This window comes from Myotis myotis, unplaced genomic scaffold (assembly GCF_014108235.1).
Source record: "Myotis myotis isolate mMyoMyo1 unplaced genomic scaffold, mMyoMyo1.p scaffold_m19_p_33, whole genome shotgun sequence".
Classification (NCBI taxonomy): domain Eukaryota; kingdom Metazoa; phylum Chordata; class Mammalia; order Chiroptera; family Vespertilionidae; genus Myotis; species Myotis myotis.
In genome coordinates this window covers 1815086-1836988 of record NW_023416339.1, presented here as the reverse complement: position 1 = coordinate 1836988, position 21903 = coordinate 1815086, and the positions used below count along the sequence as shown (strand labels likewise).

General features: G+C 48.5%; 1 protein-coding gene and 1 pseudogene across 4 annotated transcripts; both read left to right on the top strand.

Moving 5' to 3' along the window:
- The first annotated feature begins 64 nt into the window (after positions 1 to 64).
- Positions 65 to 2620, top strand: LOC118652718 (annotated as a pseudogene).
- Positions 2621 to 3003: 383 nt separating this feature from the next.
- Positions 3004 to 21797, top strand: LOC118652722 (relaxin-3-like). 4 transcript variants are annotated; one of them, XR_004966686.1, is made up of 3 exons: positions 3004 to 3021; positions 3438 to 3555; positions 21439 to 21550. XR_004966686.1 is itself a non-coding variant. In XM_036302815.1 (3 exons), the coding sequence occupies exons 2-3, from the start codon at positions 18660 to 18662 to the stop codon at positions 21672 to 21674; spliced, it is 426 nt and encodes a 141-aa protein (XP_036158708.1). In that variant the 5' UTR covers positions 3452 to 3555; positions 18645 to 18659; the 3' UTR covers positions 21675 to 21797. The 4 variants fall into 4 exon arrangements, 1 of the variants encoding a protein (XP_036158708.1); XR_004966687.1 differs by lacking the exon at positions 3004 to 3021 and adding an exon at positions 8834 to 9076 and having other exon boundaries at positions 3433 to 3555; positions 21439 to 21571; XR_004966685.1 differs by lacking the exons at positions 3004 to 3021; positions 21439 to 21550 and adding exons at positions 8834 to 9076; positions 9208 to 9376 and having other exon boundaries at positions 3433 to 3555.
- The last annotated feature ends 106 nt before the right edge of the window (positions 21798 to 21903 follow it).

Sequence of the window (21903 nt, the reverse complement as noted above, 5' to 3'; positions counted from 1 at the left end):
GTTGCTGCAGGCCCCCCCTTGTTTTCCCATGCCTCCCACTTTGAGTCTAGAAACATTTTATTATTTCTGCTTGGTTGGTTTCTGTGATGAGGCCGGCTCAAACGTCCGTGTCTGCCCTTTCCTATGTTCCACCTGCCTTTGTTTTCCATGGGACCCCAGCCCTACCTGCCTGTGTTTCAAGTTAACCCTCTCCGATGCCCCCTGTCTCCTGGTCTAGTGAAGGTCTAGGTTCCTGGTCTCTGCTGACTGGAGGGCGGCCTTCTTGCTTCTCTCTGTTGAAGATGACAATGAGCCAAATTGTGTCACCCCATCCCCGGAGAAAGGTTATCGCTTACTTAGTCCGGGAAACAGGAAAGGTCGGGGTGTGCAGGCCATGGTCGCCTCGCCTCAGCTGGAAGAGATAAAGGAGGTCACTTGTTCCTCCACAACAGATGTTTGGGTGTGTGTGTAGGTGGGGTGGGCGGGGCTGGATATATAAATAGGAGGCCAGGAAGCAGCAGAGGCACTGACCACTGGGAACCTGCCTTTCTGTGCTCACTCTGGCGTCCCAGGTCTCCCCGTCCAGCATGGCCAAGCACCCACTGCTGCTGCTGCTGGCCGTGTGGGTGCTGGTCGGGGGGCTGTGGCTGGAAGCCGAAGCCCAGGAAGAATCCGAAGAAGTGAAGCTTTGCGGCCTGGACTTGGCCGAAACAATCATCAGCAACTGCGAAACAGTCCAACAGAGGCGGTCGGACAACCTGGCCCAGGAAGCATTGGGTGAGGCGCGAGGTAGTGGAAGGCAGGAAAGGGAGATACGGGACATGGGATGGGCCTAGAGACAGGGACAAAGATGAGACCAGGGGCCAGGGCAGGGAAGTCCCTGCTCACAACTTGCATCCTCAAAGTTGAACCACTTGGCCAAAACTGGGGGGTGGAGCCATCTCCCCTGGCTCAGGGTCCAAGGACAGAATGCTATTTCTGGGGCACCTGCTATGTGCCCAGCCTGCGCTGAGCAAGGCCGCTGCTTACAGGACTCCAGGGGGCACCATTCGGAAGCCGACACTGAAGTACTTTCCAACCCCTTGGAGAAGGGGGTGTGAGGGGTGTGGGGTGTCCAAGGCTAGATTTTGCCACCTAGTGGGTGACGCTCCCAGCAGGTTGCTTTTCCTCTCTGATCCTCTTTATCTGCAAATGGAAGGCAGTCCCTGCATCTCACAAGTTTGCTCGGTGGCAAAATTGAGTCATAACAGGTAAGGACACAGTCCAAGGAAGGCAGGAGGCCAGTTTGGGCTCATTCGGGAGGTAGGGGTCCAGGTTCCTGAAGGGCAGGGCCCTGGCAGAAAAGTAGATGTTGGTCATGATGATGATGATGATAGTGGTGGTGGTGATGATGTAAGTGTGGACCTAGAAGACATGCCCTCTCGGCTCAAACAGCCGCTCTACAATTCCGTAGCTGTGTGTTCTTGTGCAGTTACTCCGCCAAATTGGCCTCAGCGGTGTTCCCTGGGAAATGAGGGCATAATAACAGCACTCACCTCATGGGGGTGTCATTGAGAGGAATAAAGCAGTTTATCCACAAAAGCCCTTAAAACAGCGGTTCTCAACCTGTGGGTCGTGAACCCTTTGGGGGTAGAATGAGCCTTTCACAGGATTCTTTCGAAAATACATCCTGCATATCAGATATTGACATTACAATTCATAACAGTAGCAAAATTAGAGCTATGAAGTAGCAACAAAAATAATTTTATGGTTGGGGGTCACCACAACATGAGGAACTGTATTAAAGGGAGAACCACTGCCTTAAAACAATGCCTGGCACACAGTCAGCCCTCCATGAATGCTCAGGGCTATTTTGAGTGCTTATCACGTGCCAGGCACAGTTCTAAGTGTTGTGTGTTTTTGAATGTGTATATATACACTCTCCATGAAACGCTAAGTTCTTAGGAGTTATTATGTTCCTCACTTTGCAGAAAAGGACATTAAGAATCAAAGAAGTAAATTCACTTTCTCAGGATTATAACTTTGAGACACTGGTTTGAAGCTTAATCAGTCTGACTGCCAAACCCATGTTCTTAACCACCAGGTCCTCCATAAATAAAGAGTAAGGGAAAAGAAATGATAGGAAGGTCAAGCTCAGTGAGGTTGCATATTAGACCTATCTAAGCTGAAACCTAAACCTGAGTGGAATCAAAACCTTTAACCAGGAGACCATGTCTCAAGAACAGAACAGCAGCTGGACCAAGCAGGAGCCAGGACTCTGAGTGTGACAGAAGCTGAGCCCCAAGCATGAACTCTTCTCATCTTTTGCAGGGGATGCCTTCCCACACACTGAGCCCTATGCACACAGCCAGCTGGGAGAGGCAGCAGGCTCCAGTGACTGGCGGGTCCTGACCAAACCCGCCCAGGATTCCTATGGATCTCTGCGGGTCACCCGAAGAAGGAGACAATGCAGACAGGGGTAGCCTCCTCAACAAGTGCTGCAACGATGGTTGCACCAAGACGGAACTCAAGATATTCTGCTAGACCAGGGGACTGGGCAGCTGTGGGTGCCACGGCCAATGCGAATACCTGTCTCTGGCCGCTCATACATTCACAGGGGGACAGATCAGAACCTTCTCCAACCGCAATAATAAAAGTTGCAGATGACTCTGCAGTGTGTGTGTGTGTGTGTGTGTGTGTGTGTGTGTGTGTGTGTGTTGGCGGTGCGCGGGGCGGGGGACGGGGGGTCCGGCGGGGCGCTCAGTTTCAGGGGAGTTAGGCCGAGCTCTCAGCCCTCTCCCCCAGACGCCCCAGTCGCCTCCCCCCTCCCCCTCCCCCAGGGACTTCCCGCTTTGGGGAAGGGGCGGGGACCGAGCGCAAGGTGCGGAGGCGGCTGGGAGGGGTGGCTCTTCTCGCCGCTGGGGCGCTGGACTCGGCGAGCAACGCGGCCGTAGGGCCCGGCGGGACCCGGAGGCGCAGGGGCCGCCATGAGGGGGGCCTGGGGCGCGCCCTGCCGGCTGCTGCCTCTGCTGTTGCTGCTGTCCCCGCGGACAAGTGTCCAGGGTGAGTTCTGGGCCGAGCTCGCGCGGGGCGCTCTACCGCGCGCTCAGCCTTAAAGCGCGAAATCTCCAGGGCGAACGCCAAGTTCGTGGATGAATGACAGAGGTCCGGACCCCACTCTGCTCCTCCCTGGGCAGGGACAGGGCGCAGAGAGGAGTGGGGAGCGCGAGGCAGGGGGTGGAAGTCAGCCCCGGTTGGGGGTGAGGGCTGGGGTGGGATCTCTTGGAGTGGTAACAGGATGTGATGGTAGAGGGGGGAGGAGTTATGCCCAAAGCCTGGGTGGAGGTGCCCAGCGCTCAATTGCGAAAGGGACCCCATAATCCTCCAGGATGATCAGAACTTGGGGGCGGTCGGGTTCTGGGCAGTGAGGAGGCAGGGGATTGACCCCTCCCCTCCCTGGGACCCTCGCCCTCTTCCAGGCAGCCCGGGGCCCCTGCGGTGCTATGGTGTTGGGCCCTTAGGCGACTTGAACTGCTCCTGGGAGCCTCTTGGGGACCTGGGAGCACCCTCCACGCTGCACCTGCAGAGCCAGAAGTAGTGAGTACAGTGGGGTGGCTTGGGGACACTGAGACTTTGGAGGGGTGGCCGCTCAGGTCCCCGCATTCTCCAGGAGCCGTGCCCCCAGTCCTCCCCATCTCTCAATAAATCCAGGTCCCCTCCTTTCCTGGCTGCAGGACCCCAACCGGTCCCTTTCCCTCTCTGAGACCCCTTTGCTCCTCTATCAAATGGCCATCATGAATGACACCTGCCTCCCAGGGCTGGCTCTGAGGGCCCCATGAGGGAGGCGCCTGGCAGAGAAGGTGCTGAGTGATGATAAGCTGTTTTAGGTGCTGGGTGGCCACTTAAGGCCTCTGAGCTTATGCAGAGACCATTGGGCCGGGTGCTGGGGTGCAGCAGTGAGAGAGACCAACAGCCAGCCTGGTCCTCCGGTGTTGGGAGCCATTAAAGATATTGGCTTAGACAAAGCCATCTTAAGAACTATAAGTTTCTGGTTCCTCCAGAAACTCCTAATTACCAGAAACCACCTGTGTCTTGCAAATTGGCCAGCAGTTAAAGATAAACTACCCTCACACAGCCGCTAAATCACACATCTCCACTGATAAGCACAGCCATCAGGAGCCTAATAATCTCTAGTAATAGGTTACTGCCCATAGACCCCTTTGCCCACCCCCCATTCCTAAAACAGTATATATCCTGCCGCTGTGAGAATAAAGTTTGAGGCTTGATCAGAACTTGTCTTGCCTCCATTCTTTCGTGTCCCTTGCTTGTTTCATTCTCCTAGGGTGTCTCCTCGTTCCCCCGTTGTTGTCCCGCGGGTCGGGGCACTCCGGGCCCAGGGGCCACACCTGCCTTCATGATGACTCGCTCCTGGAAACTCACAGTCATTTCAGGTTTGGCTAAGTGCGCAGAGAGGGAAAGGAGCTGCTTTTTGCTTTTTTTGTTTTTTAAAGATTTTTAAAATTGATTATTAGAGGGAGAGGAAGAGGAAGAGAGAGAGATAAAAAAAATCAATGTGAGAGCAGAACACTGATAGGCTGCCTCCTGCAGCCCCTCCCCCAACTGGGGATCAAGCCTGAAACCTGGTATGTGCCCTCACCAGGAATCCAACCAGCAACCTTTTGGTGCATGAGATGAGCCAGCTGAGACTCACAAGGCCAGGGCTTTGTTTTTTTAATGGTGGTAAAATACACATAGAAAACTTACCATTTTTTTCAAAAAATATATATATTTCTATTGATTTCAAAGAGGAAGGGAGAGGGAGAGATGGAAACATCAATGATGAGAGAGAATCACCTACTGGCTGCCTCCTGAAGGCTCCCTACTGGGGATCGAACCTGCAACCGCAACCTGGGCATGTGCCCCGAGTGGGAATTGAACCCTGATCTCCTAATTCATAGGTCAGTGCTCAACCACTGAGCCACGCTGTCTGGGCATCTCAACTACTTTTTTAAGTATGTTTTTATTGATTTCAGAGGGGAAGGGAGAGGAAGAGAGAGATGGGAGCATCAATGATGAGAGAGAATCATTTATTGACTGCCTCCTGCCAATAGGGGATCGAGCCCATAACCCAAGCATGTGCCCTTGCCCGGAATTGAACCTGGGATCCTTCCGTCTGCAGTCCAACGCTCTATCCACTGAGCCAACTGGCTAGGGCTCAACTATTTTTTAAAATATATATTTTACTGATTTCTTACAGAGAGGGAGGGAGAGGGATAGAGAGTCAGAAACATCAATGAGAGGGAGACATCGATCAACTGCCTCCTGCACACCCCCTACGGGGGATGTCCCCGTAACCAAGGTACATGCCCTTGACCAGAATCGAACCTGGGACCTTTGGGTCCGCAGGCTGACACTCTTTCCACTGAGCCAAACAAGTCAGGGCAGGCTCAACCATATTTAAGTGTACAGGTCAGTGGCATTAAGTACATTCACGTTGCTGTGTAAACGTCACCACCACCTGTCTCCAGGAGTGGGCCCTAGTTTTCATTGGTAGAGGTTGGGGGAGTCAGAGAAAGTTCTTCCCTTTTTGTAATGAGGTGAAATTCAAAGAACATAAAATGTACCATTTTAATGTGAACAATTCCGTGGCTTTGGTACGTTCACAAGGTTGTGCTACCACCATCTCTATGTAGTTCCCACACATTTCCGTCACCCCCAAAGGAAGTTCCATTCCCATTAGCAGTCCCTCCCCATCCCCCTCCAGGTCCTGGCAGCCACCAGTCTGCTTTATGTCTCTGTGGGTTTGCGGGTTCTGGACATTTCATTATCAATGGGCTCGTCCACAATGTGTCTTCGGTGTCTGGCTTCTTTCTCTGAGCATAGTCTTTTCAGGGTTCATCACCTTGTAGCACATATCAAAACTTCATTCCTACCCTAGCTGGTTTGGTTCAGTGGATAGAGCGTCAGCTTACAGACTGAAGGGTCCCGGGTTCAATTCCAGTCAAGGGCACATGCCTGGGTTGTGGGCTCCATCCCCAGTAGGGGGTGTGCAGGAGGCAGCTGATCAATGATTCTCTCATTATTGATGTTTCTGTCTCTCTCTTCCTCTACCTTCTTCTCTGAAATTAATAAAAATATTTTTTTAAAAAACAACTTAATTTCACTTTATAGCTGAGTCATATTCCCTTGTATGGATGGGCCACATTTTAGTCATCCATCCCTGTGTTGATGGACATTTGGGGTGCTTCCACCTTTTGGTGATTGTGACTAGTGCTACTATGGACATGTGTGTGCAGTTATGGAGTCCCTGTTCCCCATTCTCTGGGTATATGGATAGGAGTGGAATTGTTGAACCATATGGCAATTCTCTAACTTTTTTGTTCTTGTTACTCCTCACCTGCGGATATTTTTTCCATTGTTTTTTAGAGAGACGGGATGGGAGGGAGGGAGGGGGAGAGAGAGAAACATCGATGTGAGAGAGACATATCGATTGGTTGCCTCCCTCACACACCCCATCCGAGGCCGGGGATTGAACCTGCAACCCAGCCACGTGCCCTTGACTGGGAATCAAACCCGAGACCCTTTAGTGCTTGGGCCAATGCTCTAACCCCTGAAAACACTGGCCAGGGCAGCCGCCACCTTTGATGTTCCCACCAGTAATGTAGGAGGACTCCAGTTTCTCCATATCTTCCCCAACACGTGTGTTTTTGTTGTTTTCATGAAGGCCTTGTTTTGGGCCTTTGAAATCCAATGCTTGGGAACTTCCTCAGTTCCTCTTTCTCACCCACATCTGATCTATGAGCAAGCCTTGCCCACCCCACCTTCAGTGTTATTCAGAATCTGGCTTCCCCCACTCCCTCAGCACCCAACCAGCCCCAGCTCCCATCATTGCTGGCTTAGAGGTGCAGTCACTTTCTCCCTGAGCTGTGGTTTCCACCCTCAACCCTGCAGTCTCTTCTCTGCATAGCTTCCAGAGCAGCGGTCGCCAACCTTTTGGACCTCACGGACCACCAGTGGTCCACGGACCACGGACCACTGGTTGGCGACCGCTGCCCCAGAGGACACTTGTGAACATCAGATACAGGGCATCTTCCTCCTCTGCTCACAGCCTTTCAGGGCTCCTACCTCACTCAGGATAAAACCCAGTCCTCCTTGCGGCCCACCAGGACCTGCACAATCTGCTTGTCACCTTCCTGCACTCACCTCCCCCACTCTCCCCCTCACTCACTCCACTCCAGCCAATGGGCCTCCTCTTTACTCTTTGTTCAAATAAGATCACATTCGTAGGTCCTGGGGGGTTAGGACATGGGCCTATCCTCTGCAGGTCAGCATCCAACCAACTGCACTTACTGTGTGCTAGGCAGGGTGCTAAGCACTTTACATAATCTCACCAAAGTCCCCCAACACCACCCCATGAAGTACATATGCTTATTATCTCCCCTATCCAATGAACTCAGAGAGGTACAGATATATATATATATAATTTGATGTCAGAGAGGAAGGGAGAGGGGAAGAGAGAGATAGAAACATCAGTGATGAGAATCATATTGGCTGCCTCCTGCACACCCGACATTGGGGACTGAGCCTGCAACAAGGGCATGTGCCTGACCAGGAATCAAACCATGACCTCCCAGTCCATAGGTCAATGCTCAACCACTGAGCCACGCCAGCCATGCTAGGTGCAGCATCTTGCTCAAGGTCACACAGGAATCAGGATTCAAACCTAGCTGTGCGAGGCACAAAACAGGTTCCTGGTTCTGGGCCAAAGTTAGACAGCCAGGCAGCAAAATTTCCTGGCACATCTGTTCTTCGCCAGCCGCTGGGCCAGGCACTGGGGGTGTGGAGGAAAGAAAGGAAGGGTGCATGCCTGGAGAGTTGCTGGGAGAAGAGGCAGAGAGCAGAGTGTATTATTCATCAGACCTTTCCAACAGTACAATCAGATATGACTCCTGCCTTCTGAAGCCATGCCCTTGGCCAGAGACATCCACAGGGGGAAATCAAGGCCAGGAGTTTGTCATGAAGAAAAGGACAAAGGAATATAGTTCAAATGCATAGGGCATGTGTCAAGTACAAATGAAATTTAACCAGCACTTACTGCATGCCACGGACTGTTTTACAAATTTGACATACTCATTGACTCCTCCCTGTTTTATAAGGAGGCAAACCAAGGCACAAGAGGTTGAGTTGCCCAAGGTCACACAGCAGGAAATAGAGATGGGATTCAAACCCAACTCTGCCCATCATCATCATTGGTTTTTAAATATTGAGGAGAGATTCATATAACTAAAGTTAACCATGTTAAAATTCACAATTCACAATGCTATACAACCATCACCTCTGTTTAGTTCCAAAACACTTTCATCAAAAGGAATACTCAGTGGCAATTCCTCCCTCCTCCCAAACTTGGCAACCACTGGTCTTTCTGCCTTTGTGGATTTGCCTATTCTGGACATTTCTTTCAATGCAAGCATACAATATGTGACCTTTTGTGTCTGGCTTCTCTCACTCAGCATCATGTTTTTTGAGATGCATCCTTATAGTAGCATGTATCAGAACTTCTTTCCTTTTTATGGCTGAGTAGTAGTCCATTGTATGGATGTGTTCACATGGGAAAAAAAGGCCTTTCTTTTTCTTTGCTGTAGCCTTCCACAATTTATGAGAAGCACCTGGTAATTAAAACCCAAGATGGTTAGCTCCTCTGGTTGAAACAGCCCCTCTGTTCAAACTCAAAACAAAATAAGTTACTGTCAAGGCTACATTCTTCCAATACCTCCTCCCTGCTGGTTTACAACCCCGGCATAATTAGTAGAAAGTTCCCTTCCCTGCTCCTCTTCAAACAAGCCTCTTTTGAACTCTTCATAACTTTTTCTTTAAGAATGTTTTACAGGCTTTGGAAAAATACTGATAAGACACCTCTTTAAGACATCTGCCTGGATTGTCTCCTGAAGAACTAACACACTTTTCAAGGACAGTTCCACTGATGTCTGCTCAAGTCCAGCCTAAAAATACCCCTCCCTTCCTTGTCACCTAGCAATAGCAGGAAGGCTTTAAAGGCTGGAGAAAATTTTGTTTTTTGCCTTTTGTATTGATCAGCAATGCATTGGCCCTTTCCCTTCAGGTAAAGTAAAATAAAGTCTCTCTCTTTCTCTCTCTCTGTCTCTTTACCAGTATCTCATCTATCTATCTACCTATCTATCTATCTATCTATCTATCATCTATCTCTTCTCGTATTTGTTAATTCTTTCACAGCCCGCATCACCGGCCCAAGACACCTAACAGGATGGACCACATTTGTTTCATCTGGTGATGGACATTTGGTTTGTTTCTGCTTTTGGCTGTTTTGCATACTTCTGTTCTGAATGTGTGCACCAGCAATGCATATGTAATGTTTAAAATGGTTCATTTTATTTTATATGAATTTTACCTCAATATGTAAAAAAACTAAGTGCCCTGGTCAGGTGGCTTGGTTGGTTGGAGCGTCGTCCCGTTCACCAAAAGGTTGTGGGTTTGATTCCCGGTTGGGTCACATACAGGAGGCAACCAATCAATAGTTTCTCACATCCATGTTTCTCTCTCTCTTCCTTCCTCTCTCTAAAATCATTAACATATCCTAGGGTGAGGATTTTTTAAAAAATGCTATCAGCTGAGATGGCTTAGAAGCCATGCCCCCATCCCCAGCAGCAATGAGTATACCCAGCACCCAGTAATAAATAATAGTAATAAATAATAGTAAATATAGAAGAAATGAATAAAGGAAAATTACTAGGAAACAAACATCACAGTAATAATTTCCATCCACCAATGAACAGAAAAGCAATGGGTGACTTTTAATGGGAAACAGGACCTTTGCAGGGCTTCAAAGTATCTCAATCAAAGTATTTATCAATTTTTTTTGTGTTTTTTTATTGATTTCAGAGAGGAAGGGAGAGAGAGATAGAAACATCAATGATGAGAGAGAATCATTGATTGGCTGCCTCCTGCAAGCCCCACCCTCGGGATTGAGTGAGCCACCTGGGCATGTGCCCTGACTGGCAATCGAACCATGACCTCCCACTTCATAGGTAGATGCTCAATCACTGAGACATGCCAGCCCGGCTATGGTTGGTGTTTTATGACCGTTTTAACATAGGTCCTCCAATTCCTCCATACTCCTCCCCGCATCGCCCTGTTCTGGGTGGAGCCTGAGAGTGTTTCGTTTCTGGACTTGAGTGGTGCTTACAGAAATGTGTTCCATTTGTGAAAATTCTTCCAAGTGTCCACTTACAATATGTGCACTTTTCTGTATGTGCAATGAAAAGTTAAATTTGCTCAAGTGCAAAAAGAAGAGAAAATGGAAAGGAGAGAGACAGACTCGACTATCTTTCAGAGAGGCAACTGTTGGTGTTAAAACTGTAATGAAAAACAGAGAAATGATGATAGCTAAAGTCAGGATGGCGGTGAGCTCTGAGGGAAGCAAGGGATTGTGATCAAGGAGGATGTGGGGTGAGGAGGTGGACATCTGTGATGCTGGCACATCCTATTTCCTGATCTGAGTGACGATGACATTGTTTAACCTGCACATGTCTGAGCTGTGTCTGTCAGTGGTATCCTGGGGCCAGCTGCACTGATTTGTGAGGACGGATTTCCACTTTCCAGGAATTGGGGTGCATCACAGTGACATCACATTGGTAGCTTGAAATTGGCCAGAAACAGACAACTGCTACAAATAATCTTTTTCTGGAGAGTCCATTGTTAAACATTTCCCAGCACATCACAGCTCCTCTGCGTATATGGCATTAATTAACATTTTAATTACTATTGTTCACTGTTTTTAATTGTGAAAAATATACATAGAATATCAATTTTACCATCTCAACCATTTTTCTGTGCTCAGTTCAGTGTCATTAACATTATTCACATTATTGTGCAACCATCACCACCATCCTTCTCCAGAACTGTTTTCATCGTGCAAAACTGAAACTCTACCCGCATGTATATTTTTTTAATCTTTTAAAATATTCCCTTGGGGAGCATGGATTCTGGAACCAAATGGCTCTGTTTCCATTTCCACCCCACCCCCACTTACGAGATGATTTGGGGCATCTTATGTCAGCACTCTGTGCCTTGGTTTCCTCATGTGCATGTGCGGATGGATGATCTTAGTCCTGCTTTAGGCCAGTGGCTCTCAAAGTGGTTTCTGGACCAGCAGCATTGGCATGGCCTGGACGTCTGTTGCACGTGTAGATTCTGAGACACTCTGCATGTGGGCCCAGCAATCTGGGTCTTAACAAGCCCTTCAGGAGGTTCTGAGGCTTGTTCTTATTTGGACCATTATCCTAGGTCGTCAGGAGAATGAAACAGATCACACAAATATAAACTCTTTTTTTTTCTTTTTTTTTCTTGCTTAAAGTATTACAAAGGGTATTACATATAATATAGAATCTTTGGAGCAGTGCTTAGTCCCAAGCCCAAGCTGTGTAAGGGCTCACTGTCCTTGTTGTTGTTATTATAGAGGAGGGCCAGTGCCCCAGCCGTCTGAGGGGAGGGGTGTGGCTGTAATAACCAGAATGGTGAGCTGAGGGTTTTTCCCAGGGTCCTGTCTCAATATGCAGGAGAATGAGCCCCACGGACCAGATGATTTAAGCAAAAGTGTGAAAACTTTATTACAAGCAGATTCAGACCCTCCACACGGGGAGGGGGGGCCAATAATGGGCTGCCCCTACAGCCTTTGTCGTCCAGGGTATATATTTGCTGCAAAGCTGCTTCTATATCTGTGTTGTCACCTGATTAATTCCCTCAATTATTTTTGACCAGCAACAGACCTGAACTTTCCCTGTTTCTGTGTGTTCTTTCTCTGTTCCTATGCTGAACTTTCTCTGTTTCTATGCATTTTAGTTGAGAAACATTTCCTTATTTCTGCTTGGTTGGTTCTGATCAGGCTGGCTCAAACTGCCGTGTCCGCCCCTGCCTATGTTCCACCTGCCTTTGTTTCCCACCGGACCCCTGCCCTATCTGCCTGCATTTCAAGTTAATGCTCTCTGTCCTTCCTCCGATAATGAAGACCCCAATTGCTGTTGGGAGCAGGAGCGATGACCGCTCTGGCTACTTCCTGCTGACAGTGGGCTTTGTGGGGGAGCAGTTTTCAGATCCCATTGGAGGAGGCCGGTCTAGGGGTCCACATGGTAAAAGGCAGTCATCTCCATCTGGGGCTGCATTTGGTGTTTTATAGCCTCTATGTGAGAAGGAACAAAATGTATTAGGAGGTATAATAAGCAACGGCCAAAGATAAGCAATAAAAATAGCTAAACAAAGAGCTGAGAAGAGGGGCCAACCAGCTTCTTAGGGATGGGATTATTTCTTTAATTTGTTTTAAGTCCAGTATGGAAATGATACCTGAACCAGGGTGGATCAAAACTATCTCCCTGCCATTGCCTGGAGAGGGCAGATGGTATCGGGGCCTGGGTGGCTGAGTCCCCTTGGGTCTTGGGGTGACTTGTCCTTCCAGGGGTCTTGCATTATAAGGAGGACAAGATGGCTTAGGTGTATTCTGTGGGCCACTAGGCCCCATCACCTTCTTAGGGTTTTTTGACTCTCTGGTATTGTTTTGGGTCAAGGCTGTCAAGAGCTAGGGTTCCATTTTGCACTTCTGACATAATTTTTTATTGTTTCTTAAAGTAAAGAAAGCCTGGATACATGACAGCTTAAACTACTTCCCTGTGCCGTGCCAGCACAGCCAGGGGTGATCCTGAGTGGCGGTGATGAAAGGATTAAGAAAAGAGACAAGAGAACGAAAGCTGGGTCTCTGCATCCCTAATGAGGAGACAGCGCCAGCGCCCACAAGTTGTGTCTTTATTTTATAGCAGATGCCACAAGGCTAGTAGGGGCGTGATCAAGATGTTTACAGCATTCTCAACCCTACTCAACTACATGCACCTGAACTCTATCACACAGGCACGTGGGGTGATGTGTTCAGACCACTGGCTCAAGCTTACAGCTACAGCTGTTGGCTATCATTGTGCTGGGAAGGCTCTGCCCTCTAGCTGGGACTTGCACGTGGCCACAAGAGGACTTTGCCCTCTCATTAGTCTGAGGCTAGAACCTGTCCAAAACACTGCAGCCGCACTCCATACTTCCCTTCCTTCATATAGAAAAGATTTTTTTTTAATATATTTTATTGATTTTTTACAGAGAGGAAGGGAGAGAGATAGAGAGTTAGAAACATCGATGAGAGAGAAACATCGATGAGCTGCCTCCTGCACATCTCCCACTGGGGATGTGCCCGCAACCCAGGTACATGCCCTTGACCGGAATCGAACCTGGGACCTTTCAGTCCGCAGGCCTACGCTCTATCCACTGAGCCAAACTGGTTTCGGCCATATAGAAAAGATTTAATTGCAAGATGGTATTGTCGTTAATACTTTCCTCTGGGGGCCATGACTCCCTATCTGCCTGTTGATATTGAGGCCAGGCCTGGGTACAAAAGAAAATTAGGCATTTTTTCCTAAGGGTCTGAGGATCAAATGCATCCCAGTGTTTAAGAATATAGCCCGAAGGGCTATCTGCACAAGATGTGGCTGAAGCCCTTCTCATCTGCAAGAAAACACACAAAAGGATAGCCAACATCCTCTGTGATCTTCCCTTCTCTGTTTGGGGCATCCTCCTCCTAGGTAAGGGGTGTGAGGTGAGTGCCTCTTTGTGTGCAGTCACAAAAGAGGATCTGCTAGACATCATCGCACTTACCAGCGAGATCTAGGGGGCCCATGCCCTGAACGCTTATGAGTGCCTCTTTGTGTGTGACCACAAAAGAGGACCTGCCAGACTTAGTTGTACTTAAAGGCGAGATCTAGGGTGAGAAAACCTGGTAGTGTGCGTCCCCTAACAGAACTGACCTCCTGGTCTGTGCGCACTTTAACAGCCTGGCCTACCAGGAACCCATCCTGCTCCAGATTTGGGGAAGCCTGTACTAACCTGAGTCCCTGATTGCAAGTGTGGGAGATGGTTCTAATGTTTTTGAAGTACCCATCAAGTTTCCTAGGGGAGTTTAAAAGGAAGTGACTGTAGGCCGAGGGCTGGGAGAGTTTGGCCAGTACCCAGAACTCTGGGGGGCCACCACCCTGAGCTCCAGGAACAGTACAATCAGCTCCAGTCTTATTCCTATGTGTGCCCTCGCTATCGTAAGGTCTATCTTCTTTATCCTGGTCTCCCCAGTCTGTCAGTAATGGGGGACTCATATGGGAAGGGTGGAACCCTACTTTAGTTCAGACTGGGATTTTATGTCCATTGGTGAGGTGATCTCCTTGATAACGCAGGGGTCTGGCACATGACCTACCTGGGAACACGGAGGGCACTGCACGTCGTGCTGGAGGCTTGTTTTGGTCTCTTTCTTTTGGCCCTCCTCTTCCAGTCCGCGGCTCTGCTTGTTTTTTTGCACAAAGTAAAAAGCCCTCAGCTCCAGGGTCTACGTGCCCTCCTGCATATGGAGCGGTGTAGGGATCAGAAGCATGCCGTGCCTCCGGAGCAGGGCACTTCCTTCTGGGCTCTCCCGTAAATCTGGTAAGGACTAAGGCTTCCTCTGATTCCCACAAGTCTAATTCCTAAAATTCACACCCTGGGAAGGTTGTCAAACTTATTTGACCAAAAGATTATATACAAAAGACCCAATTTTCTTTTTAACAGACTGGAAGGGGACTAAACAAATCCCACATTAAAGGGGGTGACGTTTTTCTTTTCTTTTTTTTATTTATTTTTATTAAATCTTTATTGTTCAGATTATTACATTTGTTCCTCTTTTTTTCCCCCCCATAACTCCCCTCATTCCAGTTCCCACCCCATCCTCCGCCCTCACTCCCCACCCACTGTCCTCATTCATAGGTGCATGATTTTTGTCCAGTCTCTTCCCGCATCTCCCACACCCCTTTCCCCCCCAAGAATAGTCAGTCCATTCCCTTTCTATGTCTCTGATTCTATTACAGTCAACAGTTCATTCTGTTCATCAGATTATTTATTCCCTTGATTCTTAGATTCACTTGTTGATAGATGCATATTTGTTGTTCATAATTTGTATCTTTACCTTTTTCTTCTTCTTCCTCTTCTTAAAGGATACCTTTCAGCATTTCATATAATACTGGTTTGGTGGTCATGAACTCCTTTAGCTTTTCCTTATCTGTGAAGCTCTTTATCTGACCTTCAATTCTGAGTGATAGCTTTGCTGGATAAAGTAATCTTGGTTGTAGGTTCTTGGTATTCATCACTTTGAATATTTCTTGCCAAGGGGGTGACGTTTTTCTTCAGAGCCACGAAATCCTTGTTCTCTGTCAGAGGGACAATGAGGCTGGGCACGGAAGGAGGTGGCGATGGTCTTTAGAGGTGGTATTCCCTGTATGTGAGTAGGGCTTGCAACCTGGTGGAGACAAACTGAACAATAAGAATTGTGACAAGAGATCCAATGAAAGGAAAAGTGTTCAATGATTCCAAGCCAAGGATGGGAGAAAAGTAAGTAATAGTCTGGAGAGTTGTAGATAAACATCCAAGAAAACTAGACAAAGTTAGGATTCAGTTCAATTCATAGGTTCAAAACAATTAATTGGAATCAACTCACAAGTGTGTATTATAGAATCTGTTGAAATATAGTTTTTCTCCCTAGAATCACCCTTACTCTTATTAAAGACCAATTCATTTATTGCATTAAGTCTAGTTTTAACTTGGCCTGAGTGTTTGCATGAATACACTAAGAACAGTAATTGGCCCTGGCTGGTTTGGCTCAGTGGGTAGAGTGTCAGCCTGGGGACGGACTGAAGGGTCCTAGGTTCAATTCCGGTCAAGGGCACATTCCTGGGTTGCAGGCTCAATCCACAGGAGCGGGCGTGCAGGAGGCAGCCAATCTGTCATCATTGGTGTTTTTATGTAACCTATACATCTGGCTCAGGAAGCATAGGCGGGCCCCCAGCCAATCGAAAGAGCAGGCTGGGTGGGGTCCAAGGCATCACACACCCTCCTGTCTGTAGGTCTTAAAACTGCTCTGTTGAATATTCTGGTACAGATCAGTACTTAAGATTCTCTGTTATATTGTTGTAGTCTTTTCAGAAATCATGAGAAGCATCTGACAACTTTATCTTGCCAAGCCTTGAAACTGCCTAGGGAGTAAAATGCCCCCCCCCCTTTTTTTAACCTTTCCTCTCCCTCCCCACCCCTTTCTGTAGGGAGGTTTTTTCTTTTTCTTTTTTTAACTATTTGCTTTGTGTCTTTGGCTGGGGAGGATAATGGTTTGTTAGTTACAAGCTGGCTGCAAACTGCCCACAGGGTTCGGCTTTGTTTTAATTCCCTTTTAACATTTTTCCGTATAAACCTTTTATAATTTTTATAAATGTCTTTACAATTTTTAGAAATAACTAGCTTTCAAAATGCATCTCTATGCAGCATGCCTTTTATTACCAAAATCATATAATTTCCAATTAATAAGTCTTAGAAGCCTCAATCCTCAATAACCAAGGAAAGCATACAACCAGCTTTCCTTAGATTGACCCTTATGAACATATTTTATTCTTAACAAAGCAAAAGACACAAAAGCAGCTCCGAATCCACTTTACAGACTCTTTGCAACAAAGGTAAAAGCAGGCGATCTAGCAACCAAAGCTGCAATGAGTTCATTTGATCTGCACACGTGGCTAAGTTTTTCCCAGAAACGTGTGCTTTTGAAGATGGCCAGACCAGAGTTTTTGACCAGGTATTTGCTCACATAAGGACATTGGAGATTCTCAAACCAGAGGGAGCAATTTGCCTCTTTGATCAAAGGTCCTAGGAACTACAGGGGAGCACGCTATCACCTGCGGAAGGGCCTCGAGCACTGTTGAAAAATCTGAACTAATCAGTCCTCCTCTATTCTGTCTGGTGCTCTACTGCCCTAACGTATGGAAAATGCCCTGACCTACCTCCCCATCCAGCTTCAAATGCTCACCAGCACATGATGTGGTGTGAACACCAGGATACGTGAGCTGTGCCCCGCAGGCAAGGGCATTCCCTCCTTGGCTCCCCTAACATTCTCTTGAAGACCCTCTGACCCCCACAAGGCCACTGCAAGGAGCTGGAAGAAATCAGGTGTGTGGGTGCCGGGTGCAAGGAGGCATTGAGGGGAGGAGGGGATCCTCTGCTCACGCATGGCTGGGTCCATCCGAGGTAGGGGTCACCAAGAACGGCAGATCAGCCAGCCTGGGCCAGGATCCGAAGAACTTAGCGTCCCTCTACCCCCAATCTCGGGCGGGAGGAGGGAGAAGGCAGGAAAGTTGGAGCGGATCTCCAGCAATAGAAATCCTCACAAGAGAACAGGCCAGGGTTGGGCTGTACGTAGTGGGCCTGAGAGTGCTGTTTGTGGAGGGAACTCCCAGGGGCAGTTAAACCTCTGGTCATGCCCCTCCTTTTATGTGCCTCCGTTTCTCCCCCCGGCTGACTAAAACCGCCGTGAGGACCCGGAGCACTGTGACCAGCTCCTATGTGTCCTCCCTGGACGGGTCAGAGTTTCATTACAGTTGTATTCTGGAGTTTCTGTGAGGCCCCTGCACGTCTTAGGGTTCAACCCCAGACACCTCTGCGAGGTCCTTACTCACATAAGGACATTGGAAATTCTCGAACCAGAGGGAGCAATATGCCTCTTTGATCTTCGGAGCCTGGGTAGGAACCCTTGCCCTCATTTAGTCATTGGTCAGACTTCGTCCTGCAACTGGAAGGAAGCCTATAGCTTTCTAACTCAGCCCGACAACCAGTTCTGACCCATGCCCACTTTTAAAAGGCCCAAAGGCTGGAAAGCACATTTAGAAAGTGAAAGAGAAAAATGCCCTCTAGAGAGGGCTGCGTGATTAAGTGGCTGGTGGGCACCCGGCAATGCCTCCAAAATTACCAAGCAAAGATCAAAAGAAGCGATAGGGTCTGTAGGCTAACCGGTGATGTAGAGAGCTTGGATCCTGGACGAGCCCCCAAAGCTGATAACTGGAACCGTGAAACCGAGGGTTTTTCCCAGGGTCTTGTCTCATGACCCAGAACAACGAGCTCCAAACCTGCTTCGATATCTACCTGTGTTGTCCCCTGATTAATTCCCTCAGTGGTTCTTGCCCAGCAAGGGACCTGAACGTCCCTGTTTCTATGTGTTCCTATGTCTTGTTGCTGCAGGCCCCCCCTTGTTTTCCCATGCCTCCCGCTTTGAGTTTAGAAACATTTTATTATTTCTGCTTGGTTGGGTTCTGTGATGAGGCCAGCTCAAACGTCCGTGTCTGCCCTTTCCTATGTTCCACCTGCCTTTGTTTTCCATGGGACCCCGGCCCTATCTGCCTGTGTTTCAAGTTAACCCTCTCCGATGCCCCCTGTCTCCTGGTCTAGTGAAGGTCTAGGTTCCTGGTCTCTGCTGACTGGAGGGCGGCCTTCTTGCTTCTCTCTGTTGAAGATGACAATGAGCCAAACTGTGTCACCCCATTCCCGGAGAAAGGTTATCGCTTACTTAGTCCGGGAAACAGGAAAGGTCGGGGTGTGCTGGCCATGGTCGCCTCGCCTCAGCTGGAAGAGATAAAGGAGGTCACTTGTTCCTCCACAACAGATGTGTGTGTGTGTGTGTGTGTGTGTAGGTGGGGTGGGCGGGGCTGGGTGTATAAATGGGGGCCAGGAAGCAGCAGAGGCACTGACCACTGGGAACCTGCCTTGCTGTGCCCACTCTGGCGTCCCAGGTCTCCCCGTCCAGCATGGCCAAGCACCCACTGCTGCTGTTGCTGGCCTTGTGGGTGCTGGTCGGGGGGCTGTGGCTGGAAGCCGAAGCCCAGGAAGAATCCGAAGAAGTGAAGCTTTGCGGCCTGGACTTGGCCCGGGCAATATTCCAAAACTGCGAAAAAGCCTACGAGAAGTGGTCGGACAACCTGGCCCAGGAAGCTATGGGTGAGGCGCGAGGTAGTGGAAGGGAGGAAAGGGGGATACGGGACATGGGATGGGCCTAGAGACAGGGACAAAGATGAGACCAGGGGCCAGGGCAGGGAAGTCCCTGCTCACAACTTGCATCCTCAAAGTTGAACCACTTGGCCAAAACTGGAGGGTGGAGCCATCTCCCCTGGCTCAGGGTCCAAGGACAGAATGCTATTTCTGGGGCACCTGCTATGTGCCCAGCCTTGCGCTGAGCAAGGCCGCTGCTTACAGGACTCCCGGGGGACACCATTCGGAAGCCGACACTGAAGTACTTTCCAACCCCTTGGAGAAGGGGGTGTGAGGGGTGTGGGGTGTCCAAGGCTAGATTTTGCCACCTAGTGAGTGACGCTCCCAGCAGGTTGCTTTTCCTCTCTGATCCTTTTTATCTGCAAATGGAAGGCAGACCCTGCATCTCACAAGTTTGCTCGGTGGCAAAATTGAGTCATAACAGGTAAGGACACAGTCCAAGGAAGGCAGGAGGCCCAGTTTGGGCTCAGTCGGGGGTAGGGGTCCAGGTTCCTGAAGGGCAGGGACCTGGCAGAAAAATAGATGTTGGTCATGATGATGATGATGATGATGTAAGTGTGGACCTAGAAGGCATGCCCTCTCGGCTCAAACAGCCGCTCTACAGTTCGGTAGCTGTGTGTTCTTGTGCAGTTACTCCACCAAATTGGCCTCAGTGGTGTTCCCTGGGAAATGAGGGCATAATAACAGTACCCACCTCATGGCGTTGTCATTGACAGGAATAAAGCAGTTTATCCATGAAAGCCCTTAAAACAGTGGCTCTCAACCAGTGGGTCGCACGACCCCTTTGGGGGTGAAAAGACCATTTCACAGGGGTTGTTCAAAATACATCCTGCATATCAGATATTTACATTACGATTCATACCGTAGCAAAATTACACTTATGAAGTAGCAATGAAAATAATTTTATGGGAACACGCATGTGCAGTTGAGAGGTTTTACGGCTTTTCAGAGCCCAAGATGGCTTAAGCTTGGTAAAATGGGGACTTTTTCGCGGAGACTCATTTAGAAGTCTGAAGTCCACCTCTTTCGTGTAATATTGTAGAAAAATTGGACCTAGCCATGTGATTGATAGGATCTTTCTTAGTCCCTCATTCTACCACCAAAATATTTCAAATCAAAGTAATAATTTTAAAAAGCAGGAAAGTTGCCTCAGCGTTAACCTATCACCAAGAGGTCTGGACACACACCCAGGTTGGGGACTCGATACCCAGTGGGGGGCATTCAGGAGACTGTCGATCAATGATTCTCATCATTTATGTTTCTATCCTTTCCTCTCTAAAATCAATTATATATATATATATATATATATATATATATATGGCAGGAAAGCAAAAATATACTTAATATCACTGAGGGAGATTTTTAAAAGTAAACAAGTAAGTGCTGTTGAATACCTTTTGTGTCCCAGGGAGGTACTGAACAGAGCAGACTCAAAGTCATTTTTAGAGAAAACAGCCCTGTAGGTTGTTTAGTGTAAAAAAAAAAAAATAAAAATAAAGCCCTGGCCGGCTTGGCTCAGTGGATAGAGCGTCAGCCTGCAGATTGGAGGGTCCCGGGTTCGATTCTGGCCAAGGGCACATGCCTGGGTTGTGGGCTTGATCCCCAGTGCAGGGAGTGCAGGAGGCAGCCAATCAATGGTTCTCTCTCATCACTGATGTTTCTGTCTCTCTCTCCCTCTCCCTTCCTCTCTGAAATCAATAAAGAAATATATATTTTTTAAAAAAAGAAAATAATTTTATGGTTGGGTCACAACATGAGGAACTGTATTGAAGGGAGAACCACTGCCTTAAAACAATGCCTGGCACACAGTCAGTCCTCCATGAATGCTCAGGACTATTTTGAGTGCTTATCATGTGCCAGACACAGTTCTAAGTGTTGTGTGTTTTTTAATGGGTATATATACACTCTCCATGAAACCCTAAATTCCTAGGAGTTATCATGTTCCTCACTTGGGAGAAAAGGACACTAAGAATCAAAGAAGTAAATTCACTTGCTCAGGATTATAACTTTGAGACACTGGTTTGAAGCTTAATCAGTCTGACTCCCAAACCCATGTTCTTTTTTTTTTTTTTTAAATATATTTTATTGATTTTTTTTTTACAGAGAGGAAGGGAGAGAGATAGAAAGTTAGAAACATCAATGAGAGAGAAACATTGATCAGCCGCCCCCTGCACATCTCCCACTGGGGATGTGCCCGCAACCAGGCACACGCCCCTGACCGGAACCAAACTGGGACCCTTGAGTCTGCAGGCCGACGCTCTATCCACTGAGCCAAACCGGGTTCGGCAAAACCCATGTTCTTAAACCCCAGGTCCTCCATAAATAAAGAGTAAGGGAAAATAAATGACAGGAAGGTCAAGCTCAGTGAGGTTGAATATTAGACCCATCAAAGCTGAAACCTAAACCTGAGTGGAATCAAAACCTTTAACCAGGAGACAATGTCTCAAGAACAGAACAGCAGCTGGACCAAGCAGGAGCCAGGACTCTGAGTGTGACAGAAGCTGAGCCCCAAGCATGAACTCTTCTCATCTTTTGCAGGGGATGCCTTCCCACACACTGAGCCCTATGCACACAGCCAGCTGGGAGAGGCAGCAGGCTCCAGTGACTGGCGGGTCCTGACCAAGCCCGCCCAGGATTCCTATGGTTCTCTGCGGGTCACCCGAGAAGGAGAAGAGGGAGAAGGACAAGAGGGAGACGACATAGACAGGGGTAGCATCCTCAAGAAGTGCTGCGAAGACGGTTGCACCAAGACGGAACTCAAGATATTCTGCTAGACCAGGGGACTGGGCAGCTGTGGGTGCCATGGCCAATGCGAATACCTGTCTCTGGCCGCTCATACATTCACAGGGGACAGATCAGAACCTTCTCCAACCGCAATAATAAAAGTTGCAAAAGACTCTGCAGTGTGTGTGTGTGTGTGTGTGTGTGTGTGTGTGTGTGTGTTTGTGTGTGTGGTGCGCGGGGCGGGGCATGGGGGGTCCGGGGGGCGGGGGGCGCTCAGTT